This window comes from Pocillopora verrucosa, chromosome 8, assembly GCF_036669915.1.
Source record: "Pocillopora verrucosa isolate sample1 chromosome 8, ASM3666991v2, whole genome shotgun sequence".
Classification (NCBI taxonomy): Eukaryota; Metazoa; Cnidaria; class Anthozoa; order Scleractinia; family Pocilloporidae; genus Pocillopora; species Pocillopora verrucosa.
Genome location: NC_089319.1, coordinates 4,478,787 through 4,498,224, shown reverse-complemented (window position 1 = coordinate 4,498,224; position 19,438 = coordinate 4,478,787). Strand labels below are relative to the sequence as shown.

The 19,438-nt window shown below is 36.2% G+C and overlaps 1 protein-coding gene across 4 annotated transcripts in view; it reads right to left on the bottom strand.

Moving 5' to 3' along the window:
* Positions 1 to 395: 395 nt before the first annotated feature.
* LOC131796246 (uncharacterized) overlaps positions 396 to 19,438 on the bottom strand; it is a 96,990-nt gene continuing 77,947 nt past the window's right edge. For 2 of the 4 annotated variants that reach the window (XM_066170593.1, XM_066170594.1), the window contains exons 24-37: positions 17,835 to 17,945; positions 17,571 to 17,654; positions 15,725 to 15,814; positions 15,086 to 15,175; positions 14,694 to 14,774; positions 11,346 to 11,462; positions 11,061 to 11,132; positions 10,095 to 10,178; positions 8,954 to 9,034; positions 8,250 to 8,339; positions 7,762 to 7,863; positions 7,336 to 7,413; positions 3,652 to 3,783; positions 396 to 2,602 (exon numbers count right to left, since the gene is read on the bottom strand). In XM_066170593.1, coding sequence (XP_066026690.1) covers positions 1,326 to 2,602; positions 3,652 to 3,783; positions 7,336 to 7,413; positions 7,762 to 7,863; positions 8,250 to 8,339; positions 8,954 to 9,034; positions 10,095 to 10,178; positions 11,061 to 11,132; positions 11,346 to 11,462; positions 14,694 to 14,774; positions 15,086 to 15,175; positions 15,725 to 15,814; positions 17,571 to 17,654; positions 17,835 to 17,945 — 2,489 coding nt within the window. In that variant the 3' untranslated portion in view covers positions 396 to 1,325. The other 2 variants (XR_010718424.1, XM_066170595.1) reach the window with 2 other exon arrangements.

Below are 19,438 nucleotides of genomic sequence, written 5' to 3'. Positions count from 1 at the left end.
CTTGTTTGTTTGTTTAATTTTTGAAAACAGCTCGGTGTTATTCTGCTTTCCATGAAAGGAGCCCAAATCAAATCGGAGAACTACAGACCTCTATTGTCAGTTAATTTTCAAGAGGATCGAAGGGAAGTCTAAGGCTAAGCCCAAGCAGTTGGTTTTATGAAAGAGTGTTTCGCCTTCCAAAATTACTCAACACTTTCCCACAAAGAGCCCTGAACCAGGCTCTTGCGCAAGCCATTTAAAGTTTTGCGTTTGACCAGGGAGGGAGTTACATCTATTCATTCTCGGCCAAATACAAACACGAAATGAACCTTCGTGTCCAAATAAAACGGATACGTGTATTCCAGATCGTGTTCCCTTCATTAAGGCTTTGTTGACAGATTCAGTAAAAGCGAGGATCGAAAAAATAAAACAACATTTATTACATTCGAATTCAACAGCAGTCCTTGTACATATTTAATGTCCTTGGTTAATATACTTCGCAGTTTAGTCTGGTCTTTTCTAAAATATAAAATATATATGTAAAATATGATTTCTACTGAGAGTTGAGAATTTTGGAACATTGAAATATTATCAATCAGACGACATTCTGAACTATTAAGGTAAATTGAAAAAGAGATTATACATTATAAGGACTACGTAACCCGTAAGACACTTTCTTATCATTAGTATGTAATTTTAGAGTAATACATAACTCTGCTCTTCATAAAATCATCAGCTAGGATGAAAAAAAATTACAAGTTAGAGTACAAGCTTTGCGTAAATGACTTACAGGTAAAGTCCAAATAAACTCATTTGAACGAGTATACAACACCTACATTTGGCTTCGAAAACGAACAAGGCAGAACAAAACATTCCTTTTTGTTCAAGGGTATTGCAATTAAGCTTAAACATTATACCCTTGGAGTCTACCCACTAAAAATACGAAAGCCTATAAATATTGAGAATATGTTGTTATTTATTACTTATTTATACGTCACTAACTCACGTAGACTTTTTAAAAGTTTTCTTTTAGAAAACAACGATATTCATTAAATAGGTTATCAAAATATAATTTAATATTTTTGGCATCTTTTTACAGCTAAATCACCAGTATAACCAATTCCCTGTAGCGCAAAACTTTTTGTTACAAAAGGTATAACATTATTGCCAACAGACCCGTTATACGAAATTGCAGTTGCATTTGTAGTCTATTTTTTTAAACAGTGGAGTTCGTTTATCGAATAATGAACGTTTAATAATCGTTTGAGTCATGATACCGAGTCATTTCTAAACTCTTGATCGCGATGTTTCGACTGCCTCACTGCTGGTCATTTTTAATACTCCGTTCAACAAGTGATAGTGACTTCCCAATCAGTACCAGTTAACATTTGAGACAAATATTTTCTGCCTTTATCTGTTACATTCCGATTTCCGTGGTAGTCTAAGCTCCGTAGTTTGCAGTTGGTATCAGTCAAGGCCTTACACAGGTGCTTGATTCCTTCATCTCCAAATTCATTGTTGCTTATGTCTAAACTTGTTAATGTACAGAATCCGTTGGTTAAAACCTCAGACAATTCTTTGATTCCTCCATCTCCTAATCTAATAAAACCGATTTTCAATTTGGTTAACACACAATTACTGCTGGTAAGTGCATCGCACAAGTGTTTAAATCCGTTGTCTTCCCACCGAATGTGACTGGCGTTTAAGCTTGTTAATCTGCAGTTAACGCTTGTTAGCGCGTTACACAAGTGCATGATTCCTTCGTCTCCTAACCAATTGTTACTGACGTTTAAGCTGGTTAATGTACAGTTAACGCTGGTTAGCGCGTTACACAAGTACATGATTCCTTCGTCTCGTAACCAATTGTTACTGACGTTTAAGCTGGTTAATGTACAGTCAATGCTGGTTAGTGCGTTACACAAGTATACGATTCCTTCGTCTCCCCACCTATTCTCACTGACGTTTAAGGTGGTTAATCCGCAGTTAACGCTGGTTAGCGCGTTACTCAAGAGCACGATTCCTTCGTCTCCTAACCTATTGTGACTGACGTTTAAGGTGGTTAATCTGCAGTTAACGCTGGCTAGCGCGTCACGCAAGTGCATGATTTCTTCGTCTCCTAACATATTGTGACTGACGTTTAAGCTGGTTAAATGGCAGTCACTAATGATCAGCGCTTCACACAGGTGTTTTAATCCTTGATTTTGTAAACCATTGCCATACAGTGTCAAGCTGTAAAGTTCACTCTGAGGAAGCGCTGTACTCAAGTTCTTCAAACCTTCATCAGATATCCGACTCCTTGAGAGAATTAATCTGGTTACTTTCCAATCCCTGTTGGTGATCGCTTTACACAGTGTTATCAAATCAGGGTCGTACTCTGTTGGCCACCCATACAATATGCCTGAAATTGAACTGTATATCACTTCATTAGACACCTCCTTGTCCTCGTCCTCGTTATAAATTACACGACAGCAGTACCATGGTTGTTTAGATATAGAGAGCTCATCCGTAAACAGCAGCACCACTTGCCATGCACCTTCTCTGATGTGAGTAGTAAGGAATGCTTTCAATTCGTCTTTATCCATTGCTACACGTAATTCCTCCAAGGCACGAGGTGATTGGAGTACTAAAGGATTAAAACAAAAGAATATTAATTTTTTTACTTGAAAACATTACAGCGAAAAAACCTAACTTTACATTGTTTTTGTCTAAAAACTGACAAACCACAGAAAATACCTCGGCAAATTGGACACAAAAATAATTTCGAGTCTCCACGTTTCGACTTATTGTTGAATCATCCCAAGTCAAAGGAAACCAGTTGGGAAAACAAGGAGACGGACAGTATGAACAATAAAATGTCGTGCGATACCAAAAACATTAAGCCAAACCTTTTTTCTTCTTCTTTTCCAAGTCTTAAAATGTCAGCAAATCATTTGAGAAGTTGTAAATCATTGTCATAAGGTTTTATTCCAATATTATCTTTTCCCTCACTAGTAATCTAAAACTCTGCAGTCGAAAATGCCTGCGAGAGAAGTTGCTGGTGTTGTTTTTTTCCAAATCTGGTATTAAAGTTTCAGAACATTTTCAAGAACACGAGAAAAAAATTGTTTTCGCTTTGCAAACATAACAACGAAGTATTCGTGTTGATAAATTGAAAGAGACGTCTTTTTCTTGAGAATACGATCATAAAGTACTTAGGTTACACCACATAAGCGACCAGCCTTAACATCAGAATTCTATGCACTTATGGACTGAGTAGAAGGGTCATGTGGGTCCAGCTTGATCTTACTCAGTCAATCAGATTTTTATTTCATGAACGCCGCTCTTCTCATTTTACTTCCTTCTCACGTGGACGCACGCTTGGCCTTGCAGCTTTTCATGCCCCTGCCAGCGCAACCGCGCACGGCCTTCATAAAGGGGTTCATTTATAAATCTTTTTTTTTTTCCTTATTAGAAACGGGCATTAGACCGCGCAGGTCATTTGATGATTATATAAAGGTACCAGGTCTACAGAGAATGAAAAAACCCCAACACAAGATCACAAATCTGGGTTAAAAGAAAAATTCCTTGACCATTACACAAACCTAGCATTTCTCAATAGTCTTACCACCGAATATAGATAACTGGACATATGTTTCAAAGCCAATACAAGCTTATTTTAACAATGTTAAGTACCTTGCTTGCGGAAGTGAAGTTTGGCTGACTCATTTAATAAGTAGCTGACATAGTTCTGGAGTTCCTCGGGTAAACTGACATCAAACTTCGCCAGTCCTGATCTAATGGTCGGATACATGGCGTTCTCTAATGCTATCATGAAGGACACAAAAAGACACAAACTATTTTAGTACTTAAGGTCACATTCTCAGCTCAGAGAAATTATTAAAATGAGGAACTACTTAAAAGACAACGTAAGAGTCAATGTTAACTGATTCACATTAACTGTGAAAGATCACAGACAAGCTTGGGGTCAAATTTAAATTTGTCATTTAAAGATACCACCAACACGTTTGTCGATCGTTTCCGACATGGAACATTCATGCAAAAGTTCTTTAATGCACGAGCTACACGAGGGTCTCAATGGGGCGATGGCTTTTACGGCTAACGGTTAAAATTTTGGCCATGTTAGGGCTAACTTTTTCTTGTTAAGGAGTTAAAAAGAAACATTTCTTTGGTTAACTCTTTGTAATCTAACGTTATAGTTGAGGGAAAGGAGAGTTTGTCGAAAATTATCGCCCCGTGTCGTTACTTCCAGTGATCCCTAAAGTTCAGGAGCGGTGTGTGGCCTCGTGCCTTGTCTCTCACGTTAAGAAGATCTTGAATCCTTTTCAACATGGTTTTCAAAAGGTCAAGTCTTGCGTTACTCGGCTTATTGAAGTATTCTATGATATTGGTCATGCACTGGACCGCGGGCTAGAATCAGACATAATTTACTTGGACTTTGGCAAGGCTTTCGATTCTGGCAAAACTCGTGTTGAAGCTAAAAACGTTTGGAATCGATGATCCCCTACTCGCCTGGTTTTACTCATACCTAACTGGAAGGCGTCAAAGAGTGGTTATAAATGGAACTTTCAGTAATTGGACTGGCGTTGGGTCAGGTGTACCCCAGGAGTCACTTCTAGGACCGATTCTCTTTTTATTATTTGTAAATGACATGCCAAATGTAATTAATAGTGCGACGCTGGCTATGTTTGCTGACGATTCTAAATGTTATAGGATCATAAATAATGATGCTGATTTTTCGAAATGGCAGTAGGATTTAGTTTCACTTACAACTTGGTCCTTGTCAAATGAATTGTATTTTCAGCCTACAAAGTGCAGTAATCTGCGTATATCTAGGAAGCGTATTAGTTCATATCGTAGCTATAGTATAAATGGTATAGATGTGGAGGTTGTCTCTACTGAAAAAGATTTGGGGGTAGTGCTCGTAAATGACACCTCTCGGAAGGATCATATACTCATGATAGTTGCTAAAGCAAATAGGTTACTGGGCTTTATTAGTAGGAGCTGCGCAGGAATTGTTGGCAGTGTTCCGCCGTTGCATCTTTACTGTTCATTAGTGTGTTCGCACTTTTGCTATTGCTCTCAGTTATGGGTACCTCAGTCTGTTATCAGCAATTTATTCTTAGTTAAATATGTGCAAAAAAGAGCTACACGCTTTATACTAAAAAGAAATAGTAGTAACTTATCTTATAAGGATCGCTTAATCAAACTGAAGTTATTGCCGCTTAATTACTGGCTTGAATATCTCGACTTAGTTTTCTTTTTTAAATGTCTTCATGGTCATATTGATCTAACTTGTTCATTTAATTACTATTTTTCCTTTGTTACGAGTCAGATGCGCCAAGCGTGCTCAGGGCTGAACTTTAAGATTAATAAAAATCGTACATCAACATTTCGGGACTTCTATTTTAATAGGATAGCAAATTTGTGGAACAATATACCTAATAATGTTAGGCAGGCTGAGTCTATTGACTCTTTTAAGCGTAAAATTAAGTCGTTTTATTTCAAGAGACTTTTCAACGTTTTTGATGGCGACTACTTTCTTACCTTTAAAATAATTTGTCCTAAATGTCGCCGGGTAAATACCCTTGTTGCGTGCACTTGTTAAGCAGCCTATTTAGTCTATTTATATTATTAAGTTATTTTAGGAGGGGGTTGGGTTGGAGCTTAAACCTAGTAGGGAACTTATGTCCTATTGTTTTTTCTTCGGTACTGTTTTGTACAAATCCTTAAATAAATAAATAAGTTAAGGATCTTGGAATTCACATCAAATCAAATCTATCATTTATATCATTTTCTATCCGATTTATAAGTCGAACAAAGGGCCCCAGGAATCCTAAATTGTTCTCGAAATTTTACATGAGTTTAGTACGTCCAATACTTCAGTACTGCTCTCCAGTGTGGTCTCCACACCTCAAAAAGGATTCGGCTATTTTAGAGAAAGTACGACGCAGAACACCTAGATATGCAATCAGAAACATTGCCCGAGATATGTCATATGAAGAGCGCTTAAAGGTCCTTAAATGGCTAACTCTACATCAGAGAAGATTATTTTCTGCGCTTACTGAGTGCTATAAGACGGCTAACAGTCTTAACGAGCTACACCTATTTGAGTATTTTACATTTGCATATGATTTTCGACCATTAAGAACCAACCATCGCCATAAACTTAAACCATTGCCCGCAAAGCTAAACAGTTTTAAGTATTCTTTCTGTGCAAATATAGTCAATGAAGGGAATAATTTACCTAAAAAAGTTGCAGAGGCAGAAACTCCGAACATTTTCAAGAACAGAGTCAGACGCCATTTTACTAATGTTTTAGGAAATTTTTAACTATTTTACTACAATTTTTAATTATTTTAGGAGACAAACTTGAAATAGGTAACCTCTTTTGCTTCCTTTTTACCTTTCATTAAAATTTGAATTGTGAATAAACAGTTATGTTATGTTAAGACTAACGGTTGAAATTCGTCAATTTTTACGACTAACAGCAAAATGTTTTTACTATATTACGGTGGTTAACAGTTAGCCCCATTGAGACCCTCCTACATGTATTACAGTTCACTGACATGCATTAGTACTACATGCACTATTGAAGCAGCAATATGGTAAAGCTAATAACCTCTGGTAGCGCGATGTGGTCATCGTAACTCTGAGATGGCTTACACAAAGGCTCCTCAACGTTCGACACACAAACTCAATTTACAAACTTCATGTGTACACCTTGTTCTGAATTAGAGCACAATTTGACGCTTGCAGGCCTTAACACATCAAGGTTGTAAATGGATACGATTAAAAATGGCTAAGCACTCTGATAAAATGCTAGAGTTGTATCCAAGATTCACGACAGTACCGCGCACTTGATGCACGTGCAAATCCCGAGGACTGCAAGCGCGCACCACGAAACTACACATAACATGAAACAGTACCTGTAATTTTGCATATGTACCAAAATTTGAAAGTTTCTAAGACCAGGATGAGCCTATCCTAAGAAGCTAGTTATTTTTTAACACGTGCTAAAAAGAAGTTCACTTTTGCCGGGTATTTTGTTTCTTTTCTTCTACAATATTTTTTTCTAGTGCAATGTGAGGTTGTCGCCTTTCTACATAACGGCTGATTGCTGGATTGCTAGGATTTACCACTCGTGAAAACAGTCTCCATCTAAGTGCTGGGTGCCAATGTAGTTATGTAATTTATATCTTAGGCCTCTAATGAGCATTGCAATTGTTAATAATTAATGCAGAAAAAGACTGCACGTGCAGGAGTTCCGTGGAAAAAGATACTTCGATAAAGAAGTGGAAGTGTTTAATAGCATTCTACTAAAATTGTTTTTTCTCTAAATGTGCATTATTTATTCACCTTCCACCTTGACTTTCTCAAGTTCCCGGCGTAGTCTAAATACTGTATCAATGATGGGAAAAAGGGAATGTGAACTACCTGAGAGAAGAAGTAAACAGCAAAATGGTTTAAGGAATTTTTAAACACCATTCTTGATTGATAACATTATATAAGAAGAGGGGTTATCTTAAATATGGAGTAAATACACATTATTCAATGCTTCAACACGTAATGAGCAGCGCAGATGTTTTGCAAGTTGCATGCAGGGCTTAGGTATTGGAGAGAAAATAATAGGAGTCCTTTATAACAAACTAAAAGGAATCGTGTCACCTTTCAGCTTGTTACTTAAAAAATCAAGCCTGAAATACTAGTGGAACTATTTCCTTACATCACTTTCCATATTTCTTTTGCCCTGCTCAACAGAGTTAATACACATGTTTCACTCACCTTTCTCTCTTTTTCTATCTTGAAGTATACAAATAAGTCGTCGAAGTTGTTTTAGTTCATCTTCAAGATCAGTAGAAAAGAGTTCAGGGGGAGGCAAAGTACCTGAAAGGAAAGGTAAACAGAGAGATACACTGTATTTAGCATTCAGTGCCTTACCTCGCATAAATGGTTAAAAACAGGCATTTAACAAACACTTCACATTGTACTAGGCTCATGTGAAGAACTGAAAGTATTAGATAACTATCTCACTTAATAATTATAAAGGAAGAGGGATCATCTTTACTAAGGAATAGTTTCCCATGAAAATGTATAATTTGAATAAGGAGTGGAAGCATTCATCAATAGTAATAAAATCAGATAACAGATTATTTTAAATAAGGAATAATTTTCCTTCAAAAGTGATAATTGGATACGAAGGTGGAAGCCTTTAACGGCATTCTTGGATTTATTTCTCTCGGATAATGAATAAATAAACATTTTATATTCACCTTCCATTCTGAGCCTGTGAAGCTCCATGCCTAGTTCAGCTAGTTTTTTCTCAAGATCAATGGTTGAAAGTTTAAGGACAGAAAAATTACCTGAGAGCAAAGGTACACAGAAATATATTTAGCACTAAGTACCTCACCTGATGAAAAAGTTAAAGCATGATAACATGTATCGAGGTCAAGTGAAAGAACAATAATGCAAGTTTTCCATTATATCATTGTGAAATAACCTATCTATAAGTAATATTTCATTATCACATGCAACAGCCAATTTGATACTTCCTTTAACTGAGGTTGAGGATTAAGAGACAAAACTGAATTGAAAATATTTTCTTTAACAAAACTAAGTTACTGAATAACAGCTGAAAGCATTTCGCAGTATTCTTGGATGAAAGTAAAGACAGAAAAACGTTAATATCTCAGATAGGGAATAATTTCTCTTAAAGAGTTTACTGGAAAAATATGAATTCATTTCATAGCATTGAGCTATTTACATGGCTAAAATATTAAAAAATATATAAAAAGCAAACATTTTCAACACTAGGTCATCATCACCCTGATGATGACCTGGTTTTGAAAATGTTTGGTTTTTACCTATTCAATATTTTAGCTTATTTTTTAAACCTAAGCAAACTTTATGGACAGTTATTAGCATTCTTGTATCAGTTTCTCCCTAAAAATGACAAGATATGAATTTTTCTATTCACCTTCCATTCTCAGCATCCGAATTTCCTCAAATACTTGATCTAGCTTTTCCTCAAGATCAGCGACGGGGAGAGATGAAGAACCTGAGAGCAAAGGTATACAAAGCTTTTCAAAATTCAGTGTCTGACTTTACACAAAAAAGATAACAACAGATATACTTGTGCAAACAGCAAATTATAGTCATGTTGAAGTAAAACAGTGTTAGATCTTCATTGTAACTCCATGATCATCGTTGAAAACAACCATTATGTATTTTTACCACATGCCGACTCAGTACCATCTTTAGCTAAAGTAGAGAATGAAACAATGCCAAATTTGGATTAATCTACAGTTGACTCTCGCCCTGCGTACCCCTCACTATTACAGACACCTCGCCACCGCACACAAGAGCCAGCCCCTAGGGAAAAGCATGAAGAAACGAAATAAATTCCCTTTAAAACGGACTCTTCCTTTTATCGAAATGTAGACACTTTCAAGCCCCACAGCACGACATTTCTCTTGTTCTTTCTCTCGCTATAACAGACACTTAATACTTCATCCAAAATCCTGACAAACATACTATAAAGCGACATTATGAAAAAAGAAAATAAAGAAACCATTCTTCAATTGGGTGTGAACATGAGAATTTCCTGCTTGCGGCCTGATCTTTTTCCCGTTTGTGAGGCCACGTTGGAAACTTTATTTTATCTCTCATACCCCGTTATTACAGACTCTTCGCTATTACAGAAACTAAATCTCCCCGCTAGGGTGTCCGTAGTAATGGAGTCAACCCTCAGGGGTAAGGTACAAAGTGCAACTCATGGTGTTACTTTTAATAGCGACACGATAACAGGTCAGACCAACATGCGATTAACTGATTGTATACGATGTACAAAATCTATCTAAATTACCTCATTGTCGGTTTTTTAAGGCGTAATTTAGGATCAACACCGAAAAAACTTAGTTTATCATTATATACTGTTTCACCATCCTCAGCCTCTACCATCTCAATATTCCCTTCTAGCAAAACACAGAGTGAGGGAAAACTAAATCGGGTGAAATTTCCTTTCAAAAAAATATTTTGAATGAGAACTAAATGTATTTAAAAGCATTCTTGGTTTAGATTTGCCATGAAATTTAATTTAACAGCATATTTTACTTCACCTTTTATCGTTAGAAGTTTCATATAAAGCTTTTCTAGTTTTTCTTCAAGATCAAAGGTGAAAGATCCAGGAAGAGGCAACATGCCTAAAAACAAAGGTATGTAGAGAGATATTACCATTTCTACTAATTAATAGTTGGGAAAAGGCATACCAACTTGCATTTAAAGATACTAGTAGGTACATGTACACTGTAGATTATCTACATTTAAGAACAGAAGCTTTAAAACCGAAAAAAAAAACTATTGAGAGCAACTAAAAAAGTAATCACTCTACATGTATGTAACATTTCCTTAATTTATTGCAAGGAAACTCAGCACTACCTTTAACTAGAGAAGAGAATGAGGCAGAAACACATTTCAAATAATTTGCATTGACAAGTATCATTTATCATAATTGCTGACAGAAGCATTCTTGCCTATTAATAACAGTAATTTCTATTGTAAAAGATGACTAAAACTACATTCACGTTCTTTTTTCATTTCTCATTTTTTTTTTCCCTGAAGTTTCATAACTTCACTCCTAAAGCTTTTTCGGCCAATTTACGCACGGATGAATTCTTCCACTTCTTCAATGTCAATGCATCAAAACAACAAGTCAGTGATTTGTTATGTTGTTTTCTTTTTTTTCTTGGAGCATGTCAGGGGGAACTGAACCCAAACTGGAACCCATGCTAGACTTCAACACGTCAGCGAAAACAACTGAAAGCAGTAAGCCCCACATCTTTTTATTCATTTCAAGGTGGTTTGATATCAGTTTTAAGGGTAGATCAACTAAATCCACTTAAAAGCGGGTACTTTTCCCAATAACAAAGGGAAAAACTCAACAAACATGAAGAACATTAAATAGTTGATAACTTGCAATACAATACAACTTTTTACTTGGCTTACTGGTAGTACCTGAACATAATGAGCAACATGTTTCAATTACATTAACTTCAAAAATAATTCAAACTGAGCATCCTGTTCACCTTTCCTTCCCCAAGGTTCTTCTAGTTCTTTTCCATGACCAGTGGTCGGTATCACAATGAGGGGTGAAGTACCTAAGGGTAAAAATGCAGAGAGAGATTAGCATTCACAGCTTCTCTTCAGATGTTTTGTTCTCATAATTGGAACTGTGTACAATTATATTAATTAATTGATGCCACATCATTGCACTGAGATAATTCTTCAAGTACTTATAACATAACCGTTATTATTGTTCACAACAGCTTTCCATATAACTTAATATAAGTTTTTTTAAATTTCCTTTTCACCTTCCAATTTCGCTGTCTCCATAATCTTTGTTTGCTGTTCACTTTTTTCCCATTGTTCTTTTGTTAGTGGACTTTCACTGGTTGAACTTGTGGAGTGGAATTCAGAGGACAAAGCACCTAAAATCAGATTTACAAGATGACAAACATTTTGAACCATAAACATACCTCAAACTATTTTTAAAAACACCCAACATGTAAAAACTAGAAATTTTTTCTTTCATAGCCCCTCCAATGAAAATCTTGCGAAAATCTGTTCAGAAGATTAAAGAAAAATTTTTTCAGTTGACCATTTTGACGACTGACAGTTGAAATTTGTCAATTTTTATGCCTAACGGCTATTTTTTTTTGCCATTTTACGGTTAACTACATTGAGACCCTCCTACATGTACTAAGGTTTACTGACTAAGCAATTATATACATATATATATACATGTGTGTGTGTGTGCGTGCGTGTGCGTGTGCGTGTGTGTGTGTGTGTGTCTGTGTGTGTATTTTGTTAACCAAGCATGAGGTCAAGATGGCTGAATATTGGACCAAGACGAGCTCGAGGTCCATAAAACACAAAAAGATTTCACTTTATTAAGAATCAAGAATGACTTGTTTATTTCAGGAGCACGGAAAGAAAGCCAACTGTGTTTGTAGCACAATAAACCCACGCGAGTCATTCATGATGTCTTTGTTTTGACAGTCTTCTGTCCCTTTTCTTCCACCTCCATCACCGAGATTTGTAAGTCACCTTGGCGCAGTGTTTTTCTTGTGTGGAATCTAAGCGGGCAATCCCAAGGGGGCAGCTTAGATAGTCAATCCCAACACAGCATTCTCTTCATATTACCCACAGGTATGGCCAGCGATAGTATATGGTAAAGTTAATAACGTCAGGTAGCTCATGTGATTATTGTAACTCTAAGGTAGCTTCCACAAAGGCTCTTCAACGTTCAAGTAACAAAATCCAAGTTACAAACTGCATGTGTACACTGTGTTACAGCTTTGACCCGGACAATAAAGTTTGCAGTGCCTTAACAAACTGAAGGGTGTAAATGGATACAATCAAAAACGCCTTGGCAATCTCATAAAAAGCCTTAGTAGTATCCACTACAATACCGCGCACTTGACACTTATGCAGATCTAAACCACTGCACGCGCGCACCACGCCAACTGTGCATAACATGAAACAGTACCTGTAATTTTGCATATGTAGCAAAATTTGAAAGTTTCCAGGACCAGAATGAGCTTATCCTAAGAAGTCAGATATTCTTTTAACATGCACTACGACGAAATTCACTTTTCCCTGGTATTTTGTTCCTTTTCTTCTACAATTTTTATTTTCCAGTGCAATGGGAGGTTTTCTTCTTACTACATGACGGCTGATGCCTGGGTTGCCAGGATTTACCATTCGTGAAAACAGTCTCCACCTAAGTGCTGGGTGCCAATGAAGGAACATAACTGATGTATAAGGCCTCCAATGAGCATAGCAATGGTCAATAATTACTGCAGTAGAAGGCTGCATATGCAGGAGTTCCCTGGAAAAAATTTTACAGTACTGCTTGCGTATATGTTAACTGCGCAGACGAATTACGTACGCTCAGACTCAGGGTAGTCAGACGCGCATATATGATTGTATTGCGCGCACGGTCGAAAAAATGCGCGACTCATGTGCCTTTGTTATTCAGTGCTATAGATTTCCTTTGTATTTCATCGTTGTGTAAAACAAAGAACTTTTAAGTTTGAAAATGCGACGAGTCGACAACGGAAAACTCACGTCATTTTATTCATTGCAATCGGCGCTCGCTTGAGCGTTTACGCACAGAAATGTAAACAGTTTCATTTCGCATCGCACGTGATGATTTGTTTGGTTGCGGAGCGCACTATATTACTACAATGAAAGGTCAAGTTATAGTAAATCGCAATGTCAAAGACGAAGATTCGAAGATAATAACATAAAATACTGGCCTACTCCTACTGAAAGCCCGGACATGAATCCTTTAAAGCTCGCCTGACACGAACTGAAAACATTCGCTTGCGTCGCGTTGTCAAGCCAACTAACAAGGACGAACTTGTCGCGGGCATCCATCGGTTCAGGGCTCTGGGACTGCTGCTGAGTGCTATAAATACATTAGCCACCTCTGAAAAGTTACTTCTGCTGCAGTCCAACGCGAAGGAAGAGCCTAGTAACAGCTTCCTTTAATGAAAAAACGGCTCCTTTAGGAGCCACCAATTTTCCAAAAGTCCTGGATTACCGTGTTGACGGACATAAGTATCGCCGTATTGATGTTTTGTCCAATTGCACGCGTCTGCGAGTCTTATACAAACTTGAACTAAATGTATCCTGCATTTAATTTTTCCCTTCCCTTTTATGAGCAATTTGGTGAACATCGCTCGATGATTTTACAAATTTTAAAACAAGAAGTAAATCCGGTTTCCAATAAAGATATGCATATGGATAAGAAGAAGGCGTAGTCGTGACAGGTAACCATACTGTAACACAACACCATTAAAATGAGCTAGTAGAACTTATATTGTATAAAAGGCGCGATGAATAAACCAGTTTTCGAGAATAGCATGGTCACCGATGATAAAGCTATGAACTAAACGTTCACGCGTGGGTTTGCATTAAGAATGCGACAACTTGTTACAAACGGACGCTTTAGCTGATTCTACCGAATTACAATACACCGAGAACGAATTCTAAAGGCCGTTGTGACGGATGTTTTTTTTATACGAAGTGACAAATTTTGATTAAAGAATTCCGTTGGAAAATGATAAATCATTCGTATATTCCTATTACGAAGTCGCAGTAGTTTGTAACAGCATATCGGGAAGGTCGGTTAGAACGGTGATTGAAACGAACAAGTTTTCTTGTCGTTGGTAGCAGTGTAGCATTTTAGTCCTGTTACATTGTAGCCAAAAAAAGCATGCAATTGCGAATTTAAAAAAATGTGCACGTCAAAAAATCGCACGTGCGCGCATAAGCTTGATAGTCTACCTCTTTAGAATATATGAGGTAATCATTTTGTTTTTCTATTCTATTATTTCTATTTTCTATTTTCTTCTTTTCGTTTTTCTATTTAGCCTATTCTTTAAAACGGTAAACCGCCAACAATAGAAAAACAAAAGGATTACCTCGTATATACTAACGGGCAGACGTATCGAGCTTATGCACGCATGTGCAAATTTTTTGACGCGCACATTTTTTTTAAATTGCATTTGCATGCGATTTTTGGCGCGTTTTATTCGCGTTTTTTGGTTAATGTATACACGAGCGGTAATGTAATTCTACAAGGAACTGGAAATATTTTAATAGCATTCTACTACAATTATTTTCTCTCTAAATGTGCATTATTTATTCACCTTCCATCCTCCTTTTCGGAAATTTCTTGAGTAGTTCGTCTACTTCTACTTCAATAGTGAAAAAATTGGGAGGTAAACTACCTAAGAGAAGGCAGCAAAATGGTATAAAGCATTTAACAGCATTCTTGGTTGATAGCATTATATAAGAGGAGGGGTTAGATCATTCCATGTTTTAACATGTAATGAGTGGTGGAGATATTTCGCAAGTTGCATGCAGAACTTAGATATTTGAGGGAAGATAATATAATTAGGAGTCCTTTATGGCAAACTAAAACCTTTCAGCTTGTTACTTAGAAAAACAAGCCTAAAATACTAGTGCAACCATTTCCTTGCATCACTTTCCATATTTCTTTTGCCCTGTTCGATGGAGCCAATACAAATGTTTCACTCACCTTTATCTCTTTGTCTCTCAAGTTCTTTGAGTAGTTCTTTTAGTTTTTCTTCAAGAGCAGCAGTTAAGAGTGCAGGGGAAGGCAAAGTAGCTGAAAGGAAAGGAAAAGAGAAGGATACACTGTATTTAGCATTCAGTGCCTTATTTCACATAAATGATTAAAAACAGGCATTTAACTAGCACTGTACATTGTGTTGGGGTCATGTGATAGCACAGTTATTGTGTCAGTTTTCTGATTAATCTCCTATGGTCATTGTTGAAATCAACCATTTAGAAAAATTCTCTCATCATAATAAGCCAGAGCCAACTTAATACAGCACAGAATTAGCAAAGACTAAATTAAGAAAAATTCCGTATAAAAGCTAACACTTTACATAATACCCAAAAGTATAAGACAGCAATCTCACTTTATAACTGTAAAGGAGGAGATGTCATCTTTACTTAGGAATAGTTTCCCTTGAAAATGTATGATTTGAAGAAGAAGTGGAAGCACTCATCAATAGAAATAAAATCAAACAACAGGTTCTTTTAAATAAGGAATAATTTCTCTTGAAAAGTGATAATTTGATACAGGGGTGTTTAATAGCATTCTTGGATTTATTTCTCTCTGATAATGAATCGATAAACATTTTATATTCACCTTCCATTCTGAGCCTCTGAAGCAGCCTGCATAGTCTACCTAGTGTGTCCTCAAGAACAATGGTTGAAAATTTAAGGACAGGAAAACTACCTGAGAGCAAAGGTACACAGAAATATATTTAGCACTTTGTGCCTCACCTGATATGAAAATTTAAAGCATATCATGTATAGAGGTCTTGGGAAAGAACAATGAAATAAGCTATCGTTAAGTATTTCTTCATTATCACATGCCACAGTTAATTTAATACTACCTTTGACTGAAATTATGGATTTTGAGGCAAACCTGAATTGAAAATATGTTCCTAACCAAAACTTAGTTGCTGAATAATAGCTGAGAACATTTAACAGTATTTATGGATGAAAGTAAAGACAGAAAAAGGTTAATATCTTAGGTAGGGAATAATTTCTTTTAAAAGTATTTACTGGAAAAAATATCAAAAAATTTAATGCCATTGAGCTATTTACATGGCTAGAATATTTAATTTTCATGGTGATGTTTACCTAGTGTTGAAAATGTTTGATTTTTTACTTTTTAAAAGTAAAGGTAGATTACCTTTATATGAACAAAAATGCTCTAAAACCAAAAAAAATCTGTTGAGAATAACTGAAAAACTGTTCAGTCTAAATGTTTAAAATGTTTTGTAAATATCATCTTTAGCATGTCATCTACAAATTCCTTTAACTAGTCGATCCGAGAGGGGTTCTTGGTAGACTTGAAGTCGTATGTCTTACGAGCGAGTGGTCCTATCAAAGTTGAAGAAGTAAGCTTTCCAGTGCATTGTGCGTAGAAACTACTCGATTTTTTCGACGAGGCGTTGTGAGAAATCGTTCTGCGATGGTTGAATATTCCTCAACCATCACGAAACAACTTCTTACGACACCTCGTCGAAAAAACCTCGGCAAATTTTCTGTTATCTGTTTCTCTCGGTGTGGCGTTTTACTGCATGCCAACTCAATACCATCTTCAGCTAAAGTAGAGAATGAGACAATGCCAAATTTGGATTAATCTACAGTTGACTCTAGCCCTGTGGTCACCTCACTATTACAGACACCTTGCCACTGCAGACAAGAGCCAGCCCCTGGAGAAACACACACAGAAATGACTGAAATAAATTCCCTCTATAACAGACTCTTGCTATTGCAATAATGCAGACTCTTTCCTGTCGCCCAGTATGACTTTTCACTTGTTTTTTCTCTTGCTATAATAGACACTTATTTACTCTGTCCAAAATCATGACTATCCGGCATGACCGACATTATGAAGAAGGGAAATAAAGAAACCATTCTTCAATTGGGTGTGAACATATGAAATTTTCTGCTTACAGCCAGATCTTTTTCTGGTTTGTGGAAACTTTATTTCATATGTTAAGAAACAAAACAAATGTTTATTTCTCTTGTACCCCATTATTACAAAATTTTTGCTATTACAGACACTAAATCTCCCCCCGAGGGTGTCCACAGCAATGGGATTCAACCTTAAGGGGAAAAGTACAAAGTACAATTCATGGTGTTACTTTTAATAGCAAAATGATTACAGGTTAAACCAACATGCCATTAACTGATTGTATTTGATGTACAAAATCTATCTAAACCACATCACAGTCAGTTTTTAAAGGCATAATTTAAGATCAACACTGAAAAAACTAAGTTTATCATTAAACACTGTTTCACCAACCTAGCTTCTACCATCTTAATATTTTTTCTAGCAAAACACAGAGTGACGAAAAACTACAGTGGGTGTAATTTCCTTTCAAAAAAATTATTTTGAATTAGAACTGCATGTATTAAAAACCATTCTTGGTTTAGTTTTACCATCAAAGTCAATTTAACAGTATTTTTTCATTCACCTTTCATAATTTGAAGTTTCATACGTAGCTCTTCTAGTTCTTCTTCAGGATCAGAGGTGTAAGATCCATGAAGAGGCAGCATGCCTAAAAACAAAGTTATACTGAGAAATTAGCATTTCTATGGATAAATAGTTAAAAACAGGCATACCAACTTGTAGCTAAGGGTAGATTTAAAAAAGCTGTTGAAAACATCTATTTGAAATACATACATACAGTATATTGTTTTAATTCCACAAGCCAACTCAAATTCCCTTTACATTTCACCTTTCAGTTTCTCAACAATCTTAGTCTTCTGTTTCCATTTTTTCAGCTCTTCTTGATTTTGTGGACTTTTACCGATTGAATGTATGGAGTGGAATTCAGAAGATGAGGCACCTAAAATCAGATTTAAAAGAAAACAAATAATGAGGCAACCACTAAATACTGACATTCAAAACCATACAACACACCTCAAATCATTTTTATAAAAACCCCACACACAAATACAGGTAGCATTTTCTTGTATAGCTCCTTCAACTAAAATCTTGCCAATTTTTTTTTAGGTTGTTCAATTTTATTTATATTTGGAGCCAAAGATAAATACAACCAGACAGAAAGGAAATGACGATGCCAAATTTAGATTAATCTACAGTTGACTCTAGCCCAGTGGTCACCTCACTATTACAGACACCTTGCCACTGCAGACAAGAGCCAGCCCCTGGAGAAACACATACAGAAATGACTAAAATAAATTCCCTCTATAACAGACTCTTGCTATTGCAATAATGCAGACTCTTTCCTGCCCCCCCCAGTATGACTTTTCACTTATTTTTTCTCTTGCTGTAACAGACACTTATTTACTCTGTCTAAAATCATAACTAGCATACTATGAACCAACATTATGAAGAAGGGAAATAAAGAAACCATTCTTCAATTGGGTGTAAAAAAATGAAAATTTCTGCTCTCAGCCAGATCTTTTTCTGGTTTGTGGAAACTTTATTTCATATATTAAGAAACAAAACAAATTTTTATTTCTCTTGTATCCCATTATTACAAACTTTTTGCTATTACAGACACTAAATCTCCCCCCGAGGGTGTCCACAGTAATGAGAGTCAACTTAAAGGGGAAAAGTACAAAGAGGAATTCGTGGTGTTATTTTTACTAGCAACATGATAACAGCTCAAACCAACATGCCATTAATGACTGTATTTCATGTAAAAAGTCTATCTAAACTACATCACAGTCAGTTTTTTAAGGCATAATTTAAGATCAACACTGAAAAAACTAAGTTTATCATTAAACACTGTTTCACCAATATAGCTTCTACCATCTTAATATTCTCTTCTAGCAAAACACAGAGTGACGAAAAACTACATTGGGTGTAATTTCCTTTCAAAAAAATTATTTTGAATTAGAACTGCATGTATTTAAAACCATTCTTGGTTTAGTTTTACCATCAAAGTAAGTTGTAAGTTCTTCCCCATAAGTTGTACTCTTAAAATATTAAGGCCTATTTACACGGTACGACTTTGTCGCATGTGACAAGCTTACGACAGGCCTACGACACAAATTGTATCATGTAAATCAAACCTACCACTCGCTTACAACTGTCGTGCACGTCACAAAAAATGTCGTAGGATTTTAAAACATGTTTTAAAACGCTGCGACAATCGTAGCCAAAATTGATAGAAAATGACGTATTTTGTGACAAATTTCTACTGAGTAGGGGAGGAAGGTGAAATTTTCTTGCGTCAAAATGGCGGAGGAAGTCGCCTCCGGAAAGTTGAAGACTGCTTCCAAAGCAAAAAATACATTCTCAGATGAGGAAACAGAGAATATGATATCACTGTGGAGCGAAGAAGAGGTTCTTTTCCTTCTCTTGCAAATT